We start from the raw sequence: 11,842 nt of genomic DNA, 5'->3' as shown, positions 1-11,842 counted from the left end.
ATTCTCCAGCATTAATCTTAAGGTACATCTATTAACTCTTCAAACTTTTTTGGTAATAGTCTACATATATTTTGGTCTGAGAACATTGCCACTATGGTTGAATACACACTCAAATGGTGCAAATGTTGCTGCTGCTATTGTACTTAAAATGGGGTATTTATTTGCTTTTATCTTCCAAAATTTTAAAGGGCTTTCATCCTTTGTAAACTCTGCATCATCCAGATACATTTAAATGTTTCTATTGAACTTTATGTACCCCATGGGTATCCCATACTGTACATAAAATGTTTAACTATATGGTCAACAAATACATGACATATAATTTCAATAATTTATTATAGCTACATGGGCCACATGTTATACACATGGGATTGTGTACATAGTATAGTCAAGTTATGGAGTAGTACTTTTATATAGCATAACTTTGATTACTTTAATTTAATTACATAATGATTATTGACTGAACAGCTAATTACAATTACAATTACCATTACTTTTATGCTCAGTGAGCAATTACAATTATAATTACAATTACTTGAAAATTGCTAATGATTAGTAATTAATTACAATTACGACTACAATTACAACAAGCCTGCTAGGGACCCGCCGATTATGCTGGCATAATTTTGAGCATAATAGGTACCTAAAAGCATTGAGCATAATGCCAGCATAATAGGTTAAATATTTGTACCATAGTATAAATTCTTGCTGGAAAAATGACAATTGCAAAATAAGATCGATATACTCTAATAAAACAGTCAGTAACTCTAATAGAACAATCATCAAACTGACTGTTCTATTAGAGTATATCGATCTTTTCTCTTACATGCAGCAAGAATTTATTATTTGTGCTCCAGCCACTCATTTTTTTCTTTCTATACAGTGTTAAACTAGTAGCAAAGCATATAAACTAAGGCATGAACATTGACTTGATTGAGCATAATCGGTAAATATTGAGCATTAATTTAAGCATAATAGGTGAATTTTTGAGCAGTGCAGCATAGCATAATAGGTAAAATTATGAGCATAATCGGCGGGTCCCTAACCATTGCTATTAGGGTAAGCAATCACGTGAATATGTAATCTCCCAGCCCCACCCCCATTTCAGGACATGTACATAAACAAAGCTAATGCTTATCTTAAAGCGTTGAATGGTAAAACTGCCACAGCAGCAGTGGCTCTGATAATGTTCAATTTAGCAACAGCTGCGCATGCTTTAGGTGGTAAGTTCATCATGTGCCTTTATAGCCCCACCCATCTAATCACTGAAGGAATGATCATACTGGGGACAACACTAACACTACAGAACACACTGGTTGCTACATTTACAACTAGCTACTTGTGGTTTTTCTCTTTTGTACAGGTAATGTCAATTATTTTGTTATAATCATGCTATTATTCTACTTGCAGGCAGCCCAGTTACTGCAGCATGTAACGGATTGTCAGCTGCTGGCCATTACAGTACATGGAGTCTCCTCAATTAGAACTTAACTTTTTCTCCATCTTCACCATATCCATTACTATGAGGGTAACCGGTTATAATACTGAATCACATGAGCTCATTTGTCTCACGTAGGCGGAGATATTTGGGATACCTGTCTACCCTTGGATGGCATATCTGTTTGCTGTTGCTTTCTCATTCACTTAGTTGTTACTGTGCCAGACTGGGGACTACTGGTACGCTGAGTGGTTCTGACCACATTTCATGAAATACAATAAACTAGTTTCATACTGTTATTATGTGCTGACTATAATAATTATATACTATACATGTTATCCAGTTAGTTCAGTGGTAACACGTAAGTGTTTTTCTTTGATGAGTTTTACAACATCTTCAGCACCGTCGTGTTCACAAATCTCCAAGGCTGACATCACTTCAGGCCAGGGATCTGTGTTATTTCGTTTGTACCACTCTTCGATAATATCATTCCATGATAAATCAGTATCTAAATCTCCTTTGGGTATACCCTTCTTAAATTTTCTCTGTAGATATTTTTTAGTATCTTCATTAATCAGCTTGTTTAATTCAATTTTAAAATCTATGAAGTCTATTTTGTAAGCCTATTAATAGAGAGCCAATTTACAATGCTTGCTAGTCAAAACATGTACTCACTTTTGACATGATCACTTTGTTGTTATGATCAATGACACTACCACAACCAGTACAAGTACACTGCTGGTAAACTGACCCCTTATCACTGCTATAAGTGATGTAGGTTAACAACTTCTCTTCTTTACATCCAGAGCAGATGGCAACTGGTCCTAAATGATAATCAATTTTGTTTAGCTCTTTCAGGACAGTTTTCAACTGTTCATGTAAATACTGCATAGCAGGGAGGATGGTACGAACACTTGGCCTGGTCCTGCAATGGAGAGATTGTGCTACATTAAGGATCACATGTTTTTCACATAAGTTTCCTAGCATGAAGCAGCTCTGATGACCACAAATTTAGAGGTGAAAATTTTCAGACAACTAAAATTTTACATCCTTAAATAATGAATTTTGTCTTGTAAGCACCTAATACCAAGAGAGTTCATAACATAAACTCTTGCTAATACAGTGGTATCAAGAGCGCAAATAATTATAGTGATGTCTTGTGGTGCTATCTTTGATCTCATATTAACCATATATTATACATACTATGTACCCGGGTTTAGAAACGCCAGTTTTTATCCAAACTATCCGCGTTGGAGTGCACCCTTATGACAGCAAAACGCCTAGCCAGGCGAGTAGTTAATTCTTTTCATTTTCTTGTGAGTTCATAGCTAACTAATAGAGATATAAAGGCTACTTAACTCAACATTTCGTATTTTGTAGGTTTACTAAATGAAGGCATTATTTGGAGTTAGCTGACCAGGTGAGCTCGACAGGAATGGGCGGTCAGTGGCAAGGTCACCAGTTCATTGAATTTAAGATTGAATTATTCAGACCATGCTCAGACACAATGGTACGTACATTATTGTTACAGAGCAGGTAGCACAGGTGATATGGCTAGGGAAATTACAAAACAAATTAAATTTTATGTAATTACAAAATTAGAGTGCATTTCTAGATGGAAAGTAGCCCTTAGAGGCTGGTGTGAATAGGTAGATGAGTTTGGGAGAATGAAACAATGACATTGATGGTATAGCTTGGTGGATCTTTCCATTGTAATGAAATAGTTGAACCATCCAGTTGGTGTCTAAAGTTGTATTGGAATCTACCAATGATTGAAGTCTTCTGGTTATTGTTGTTTTATCATAATGTAATCTAATCCAAAACAGCCAAGCTGTAAAAAAAGAGTGCAGCCCTCAAAAGGCTATGGTGAAAAAAGATGTGAAATCCAAGGTGGCGGCCAAGAAATGGCTGTGATGGTAGATTAACGGTAAAAATTTTAATAACAACAATTCAGGTGAATTTTGGTGCCAATTGGTCTTGGCACAAAATTCACCTGAATTGTCATTATTAAAATTTTTACCATTAACCTACCATCACAGCCATTTCTTGGCTGCCACCTTGGATTTCACATCTTTTTTTCACCATAGCCTTTTTGAGGGCCACACTCTTTTTTTACAGCTTGGCTGTTTTGGATTAGATTTCACTTCTTTTTGTATTTATATACCCCAAGGGGCCTTTTTAACCTATCTTTTTTTCTTTTCCACAGGAAGAAGAAAAGATGAAGCAGATGAATATTTTAAATATTTCTGATTTTATCAATAAATGTACAAATTATATATATATATATATATATATATAATGCATAGATTTATTACAGAACTCTACATAGTGGTTTCTTTGTAACTGAACACTCTACAAGGTGAGTCCTTCTAGCTGATCTCTCTACAGGGTGAATTGTTTGTAACTGAACTATCTACAAGGTAACTTCTTCTAGCTGATCTCTCTACAGGATGATTTGTTTGTAGTTGAACTCTCTACAAGGTAACTTCTTCTAGCTGATGTCTCTACAGGGTCACTAGTTAGTAGCGAACTCTCTACAAGGTGACTTCTTTCAGCTGACCTATCTACAGGGTAATTTGTTTGTAGCTGAACTCTCTACAGGTGATTTGTTTACAGCTGAACTCTCTACATGATGGTTTATTTGTAGCTGAACTCTGTACAGGGTAATTTCTTCTAGCTGATTCCTCTACAGGCCGATTTGTTTGTAGCTGAACTCTCTACATGGTGGTTTCTTTGTAGCTGAACTCTCTACAAGGTGAGTTCTTCTAGCTGAACTACATAGTTGAACTCCCTACAAGGTAGCTTCTTCTAGCTGATCTCTGTACAGGGTGAATTGTTTGCAGCTTATCTCTACACAGGTTACTAGTTTCTAGCTGATCTTCTGAATTCTTTTCAGGGTGACTGCTCTATTAGGGTGACTGCTCTATTAGAGTATCTCGATCTCACACCTAGTTTGATTTTGTGTTATAACTCCGTGGCTTTAAGTCTGATTCTTCTACACCATTGAAGATCCTTTCTAAGATGATTACTCCATTTGTACAGCGAATTTCAAAGCATTACCCCAAGCGGTTTTTGGAAAGTAGTCGTTTTTTTATTAGCTAATCTCGATTGCATAATTGTTACACACTTTTGGTTTTTTCGTTGTATCTTCCTGGTTTTTAGCTCGATTTCTTTCAAGCCACAAAAGGTTTGAGGTTCAATAGTTAACCTATTCACCCACCAATTTTCAGCTTCTTCCCGTAAGCGGTTTACCCTGTAGGCATGACAACATATTGGTGTTATTTTTCGTGAATAATCGCTAATAACTCTTTGCCTGCTTATCGTATTCCAGCCAAAGTTGGTACAGAGATGCACCTTTATACCCCCTTCTGTGTGCCAAATTTCAAGGCAATCGGATATTGTGTTTGCACGTTTTATAGCGGTTTTTGTAAGTGTGCAAAAAGAGGAAGAAAAATAAGAAGAAAAAAAATGAAGAAACTAAGCCAATTTTTGAAGTTGCATATCTCGGGAACGCTTGAAGCGATTTTGCTCAAATTTGGAACGTGGAGTACTGAAGTTGGAGGGAGTGTCCACAGCAAAAATCGTCTTGTTTCATCAAGGCAGCACAGAGCTACGGAGGTGTAAAAATTGCGTTTTCGTTCTTTCTGTCAATATACTCACGGGCGTTGCGCACCGGCTTCTTGGGCCGCATGACACACTACCATGTGTCTTGATTTAAGCACACGGGGTCACTAATATACTGCATGCTTGTGATGTAACCTCATGACATGTCAAGACAATTGGGGGATTTGAAACAGACCAGACCCTTTCTCTCCCTACCCAGTGACAAAGGGAAAAAAAAAAGTGGTCTGGCCTAACGGTATGAGTACCAGTCCTAAAACAACTGCAGCACGTTCCATTGACGAGTTAATAGTAACTGTAGCTATGGTTGCAAGGCCTATCTATGGTGCATTTCCTGTACAATTTTATGGTGTAATACAATTAACTATTGTGGGGTTCTTCCATTGCTGAGGACAAGCTAAGTGTCCAGAATTACCTTACCTTAAAGTGAATGTACCATAGCAGTAGTAGTGGTGATAAACGTACACAACATCTCTGCTTAGCACAGTACAGTATATGATTACTGTGATTTCCCTCTCTTCTGACTGTTGCACTGTGAATGCATGACATCAATGGGTTTGATGTACAGTGGAACCTGTCCTAAGCCAGTCACCTTCAGGCCAACATTTCTTGATGTTTGCTTTATACAATTGGGTTAGTGTATAGCTGCCTCACTAAAGGAATTAAAATTGGCCAATTTCAGAGAGGTGACCTTTCTATACAGGACAGGTTCCACCGTAATGTTAGTGTTGCATTTGCTAATGTAGCTCAATCTTTATGTAGATTGTTTTTGTAGGTCAACAAAACTCTTCCTGTGCTGTGTCTTTCTACCACTTGTCAAGGAATACAATGACAGTGTTGTTGCTGTGAAAGATTCATCTCACATTGAAACTGATAGAATTTTTGTAGCAGACTATAGAAAAATTATAGAATTTCTATGCTGTACCAAGCTCAGACTGTTCTTAGTAATAAATTAACAACATGACAGTACGGCACAACAGTGTATGTTGCAACATATTGCTAGAGGGATGGTTGTACTTATCCAGCAATGGAGTTGGCTATGACATTATGTCACTTAACTAGAGTCTGTAGTTGCTGTGAATAGCTAAAACAGCCACTGCCGTGAAATTGAGTATGGTGGTAGGAACCATACGACATACTCTATTACTCTATTACAACATTCATTATGTACACTCAACTGACTCTGTTCCAACCCAGAAACTTGCACAACATTGTACACTTGTCTCATTCAGTGCTCCATGTGACTATTAAATGTTAAAACTGTGTAGCTATTAGTAGGTCTTCTCTGGATAAATATTTTGACTAGCTGAAGTACTATTCAAGTTCGAGAGCTGTACAGTACCACTCTATACAGAATTGTCTATCATCTTTAATTCTAAAATTGTCAGATTTACAAATGTCTGGGACCAGAAGCACTTAAGAGTTTTACCATATTTTTGTACAGGCTACAGGCCTGGGGTAGGGGAAAAACAGCTAAGAAAGGGACATAATTACTTAGCTAGTACCACTTGGGTAACTAAACGCTAATCTTGTATACACTTTTTGTGGGTTGGAAATGTTCCCACTACACTGCACACCCCCCCAAAACTTTTGAATCCATCGGCTAAACGGTTTGACACGACAGAACAGAAAATTTGCTAGGTACGAATCCCTGGCCCTGGTAGGCGTCTAAGTAACTGTTGACCTACCAGTATTAGTGGCTTTAGGTGTATCTCAACCTGGATATTAAGCCTTCTCCTTCGTCTTCTACCATACAAACACTTTGAAAATGGGCGGCTATTTGGGGGGTGCACTCCAATGCGGATTGCTTTGAGCAAATGTACATGAGTAATTGGATCACGTGTCTCCGTTTCCAATCCCGGGTACGTAGTATATATATAGCTATGTATTAACTAACCTGACTTTGACATGAATGACATCATTATCTTGCTTGAGCCACCACTGACAGTCATTCACCCATTCTATGAAGCATTGTGTCTTTAGGAAACAACACTTGTCCTTTTGTCCATCACTTTTAGCAGAAGAATACATCAAGAACATCAAATGATGTAGTGTGAATGGTGGTAGAAAATGATCCTCAAAACTGACATGAAATTTACTGCATATATCAGTTTGTGTCAACAATGTGTTGTATTTAGTGGGTGTGGCTGGCAACTTGCAGGGGATATAGTAGAGTGGGGACACTTCTTTCACTGGAATGATCAGCCCATAGGCTTGCAGGAGGATACAGATTTGGTTAAGCATGTCTGACTTTCCACCATGATATTTTTCCCACAGTGGATCAAGAATCTTGTCTCTGTCAACTATTCCTTTGTGATCTAGCTGATGTAATGCTGTAGGATCATAGCCACTATCTCTCTTCAACTGCATCAATTCCTTCATCACATCAGCTAACCATTGAGGATTGATCAATATCACATCTTGTAGCATAGTTGCTTGTTCCTTGGAAACAAACAGTCTGGGCAGCTTCCCTATGACAATACACCACACAATTGTACACTAAAAAAATCATTAGAGCAACTACATGTGGCCCTATTTGGTAGTCCAGTCATTTGATGAAACCTTAAACTAATTGCAACACAAACTTCTTAACAGTTTTTAAAGTATATATAGCACTAGCCTATTTGGAGGTGTTTGCAAACATAATGCAACAGCTCTAATTATAGCCATAATTAACTTTTAATTTTAAAATGAAGTAGGGATCCGAGCAATAAAAAGTAGTGAAAAAAAGAGATGAATGATGGTATTACAGCATAGCTCTGTGATAAAATCCCTACATTGGCATGTTATAACAATAATTATTTTGTTCAATGCCAAAGTAGCGATTTTCCCACCGAGCTAGTGCTAAGCAATATGATAACCAAGGTATCTTTTTGTAATAATTTGACTACCACAAATACCATGGATTCTAAAACACAAACCTTAATAAGCCTGTATGAAGATGTGTACATGAATGGATAGGTATATACTCCAATTTTTTAGTTACAGCTACATAGCTATGATATACATATGTGACTGTTTCATTGGAATATTGAAAATGACTGTTATATAGGGACAACTGTTCTGCCTAATAGGGAAACTGCTTCATTAGAGCATCTCAAGTGGGTCTCAGCCAACTGGACTGTACACAATATTTACATACCTTATAGCTAGTCGGGTTTTGTTTTGTTACAGCATACAGCTATACACATATGAAGGGTGACCGCTGTATCTCGAGTCAGCCTTTTGCCTACCAGCTTAACACCATAAAGTTTTCCTTATCAAGTTTTATGAATCCTTGAGTCGACAGTCGTGTTTTGAAGTCCACTGGATTGTTATCATACAGTAAGGTAGTAAGAGTGTAACAATATATTGATATTTTGCAATATTTTCTATTCATAATACAATACAATATGTGTGATGGAACACATCGATATATTGCTTATTGCAATATAATGCTGTTACAATTAGAGCTGTACCGATAATCGGATTGGCCAAAATATCGGCCACCGATATGGCAATTTTTACCAATATCGGTATCGGTGCAGAACAGTATGAGGACCGATATCGCTACCGATATTTATACAGCAATAGTTTGTACATAAATGGATTATAATATTGGTTTTCTACGTTATCCATGTAGCTGTTCAGTAGCAGTGACTTATTGTTCACTGGACAGCAAGCGCTACGCTATGAGAAGCCATATAAACACATGAGATTCTAGTGTTTGTTGCTGGAAAGCTTATTAGTTTTAAATAAATGAAACAGTTATATATAGTACCTTTGTAATAAAAGAACAGTCACAAGAAAACCTACTGTACCAGCCTTCACACAAGCCAATAAAATGCAAAGTAATGCAGAAATATCCGTTTAAGGCTCCATGGGAGTATGCATAAATATGTTTGTGGGTGCCTAATTGTCTGGATTGCACAATAGAAACCCAAGCCACTATTACCACAGACATAGAGTGAGCAATGAATATATCCACATGTTGTTGTAGAGTAGGTAACTGTACACTTTTGAATAGATTAACCATGACTTTTGTTTGTAATGCAAATATCGGATCGACTATCGGTTATCGGCTTCTTTTGGTGGTATCCATATCGGATATCGGTACATGCCAAAATCCCATATTGGTACAGCTCTAGTTACAATATATTGCACAAGTATAATAAAAAATTGGAATTTTAAATTAGATTAGGGACAGTGTATAATGCTGCAATAAAAAGTACTACTGAAACAAGCTGGATTGGAGTAGTACGTAATGTCCAAATACTGTAAAACAATAAGAAGTGAATATCCCTACTGTACATGATATTCACTGTACAGTACGGATATTCACTTCTTATTGTTTTACAGTATTTGGACATTACGTACTACTCCGGTCCAGCTTGTTTCGGTACTTTTTATTGCAGCATTATACACTGTCCCTAATCTAATTTAAAATTCCAAATTATTTATTATATTTGTTTGTGAAGTTTTTTTGCAAGCTCATGACCACTAAATATCTGCTGAGTTACTCACAGCACTATTATACTAGATTATGACTCATACAATAACAACTGATCAGTGGGTGTGGCTCTACATAAGCCTGCAGACAATAATGGATGTGGATTCGTGCATACCTACGGACTGATGAATGGGCATGGCTACCATATGTCTACAGACAGTAATTTACGTAAGTGGGCGTGATTCATGCATACCTACACACTGATGAATGGATGTGGCTACCATATGTCTACAGACTGTAATCTACGTAAGTGGGCATGGCTCACAAAAGAAGCAGAGCTACGCTATGACGTGTAGTAACACGTCCACATTTCATTTAGGAGGGGCCCAAATAATCTGTAAAGCAGGACCTGGATGACCCGACTCGGTTTAACATTGTTACTAAATAAACTATATAATATTGACTTACACATTGCTATATACGTAGTTCGCCATGAGTTGCTCTCTCCGATCGATATCAACAGTGAGTCACGTACACATGTGTTTTGGTGCAACCGGCAACCACGTGTATTCGAATAGTTTGATGCAATATACAATGGTATGGAAGTTCTACTATAGTCTATTAACACTCAGTGGTAGAACCTTGACTGATGGCCATGGTAAAGAAGGATAAAAGGTAAGACAATAGCGCAAGCATTGTATGCTTATCGATATACTAAAGGTTTTTCTTAAGCGAGCTAGAAACATTTCTGCGAAAAAATTAGGGCTGCAGCTGTAGTCACTTTTCCGCTATGCTTGACTGAAGGCGTCAGGCAGGCAGGCAGGCAGGGCAGGCAGGCAGAAAATTCTGTTGAATAATTTTTTTCTAAATTCTGTAGCAACTTGACACAAACGTTTCGGGTCAATCTGAAGACACTGTGGGCTTGGTTTTACCCAACCAATAGTGTCATGTCATTGTGAGGCAAAATTGTGGCAGGTTTTTGGTTATATTATATCACGGATCGCCCCCACACCTTTAATGTCCCTAATATACAGTACTATCGTACTGTATGATAATATTGCAGGATTGTAATGGCCTGTGGCTTGTGGATGATTAGCCTATTCAGCTGCCACCCTCCTGGAGGGCAGGCATCAAAACCACCAGAATGTAGCTGTTGGTGTTTTAGAAGCCACATATCCTAAACAAACAGTGCAGGTTGTAGTACTGCTTACTTGTACTGTAATACCTATTTAATAACTGCTGGCCAGCTTTTGACTGGTGGGTATACACCACATGACACCAATGCTATCTGCTGTATCTTATGTAGCTTAAATCCATGAGTTATTTACACAAGTATAGCATTTTAACATTGCCAAGGGCCATAATCCAAATTTTGCAATACAACAATATATTGCAATATTTTTAAAGGCAATACGCAATATGGTATTTACCTGTATTGTTGCATCCCTATAAGGTAGTACTGTATATTAGGGTCACTATTTTACATTTTCACTAGTATTATAAATACAGCTAGATCAATAATAAGGGTGTGTGGTCATCATGATTGAATAAATAGATTGTTAAGAGGTGTAGTCTTGGTGCTCGATCGTTATTAATCAACCAAAATTGTTTAATAGGCATGCATGGTCTCAAACCTATCGTGAAGTTATAGGTATCTACTGAGTGTAAGTGCTACACGCATCTAAATTATCAAGGAAAGTGTTGATACAGAAAATCAATGGTTTCATTGCATGAAGATGACGACCACCCTGATTGAAGATACAAGGAAAGACAAGGCACAGAAAGTACACACTTGTCAGAACCCTAAAAGGCACATGCCACTGGTGAGTTTGTTATTGTGGAATAAAGCGGTACTGCTTCATTTGGCCTCCAGCTTTGTGACTCGACAGGCAGGCAGGCAGGCGGTAGGCTGGCTGGCTGGTAGTGCTGAGCGATAGTAAAAATTTTACTATCACGATAGTTACTCATTAAATATCGCGATAGTGAATACTATCCCGATAGTTTATGAAACACTTTGCTCTTAACAAAGTCTTAGCTGTATAGCTATGATTTGCAGTCATATAGAAAGTTATTTTGCATGCACAGGACATTTGTTAATTAACTGCGTGAGCGGCTGATGGAATATGGACTTTTGGTAAAGCTTTTACAGGTCACTCCTTTGTAAGAAAGCTGGTAATACCAACTGTAAAACAGTATAGAAGGGTTGTTAATACCATTTTAATGCAGATCTGAGCTTATCATAACTATCACGATAGTGATATCCCTACTATCGAGATAACGATAGTGATTTACTATCGCGATATATGGCACTATCGATACTATTGCTCAGCCCTACTGGCTGGCAGACGAAAATT

General features: G+C 37.5%; 1 protein-coding gene and 1 pseudogene across 2 annotated transcripts in view; one reads left to right on the top strand and one right to left on the bottom strand.

Annotated features, from left to right (window-relative positions):
• The first annotated feature begins 1,111 nt into the window (after positions 1-1,111).
• On the top strand, positions 1,112-1,696 carry LOC136248304 (uncharacterized; annotated as a pseudogene).
• Positions 1,688-11,842, bottom strand: part of LOC136249264 (uncharacterized) — an 81,096-nt gene continuing 70,941 nt past the window's right edge. For both annotated transcript variants that reach the window (XM_066041223.1, XM_066041224.1), the window contains exons 23-25: positions 6,957-7,530; positions 2,114-2,363; positions 1,688-2,061 (exon numbers count right to left, since the gene is read on the bottom strand). In XM_066041223.1, the coding sequence (XP_065897295.1) occupies positions 1,774-2,061; positions 2,114-2,363; positions 6,957-7,530 (1,112 nt within the window). In that variant the 3' untranslated portion in view covers positions 1,688-1,773. The remainder of the gene's footprint in view (positions 2,062-2,113; positions 2,364-6,956; positions 7,531-11,842) is intronic.

Source organism: Dysidea avara, chromosome 3, assembly GCF_963678975.1.
Source record: "Dysidea avara chromosome 3, odDysAvar1.4, whole genome shotgun sequence".
Classification (NCBI taxonomy): Eukaryota; Metazoa; Porifera; class Demospongiae; order Dictyoceratida; family Dysideidae; genus Dysidea; species Dysidea avara.
The sequence above is the reverse complement of the archived record's forward strand: the minus strand, read 5'-3'. Positions and strand labels throughout refer to the sequence as shown.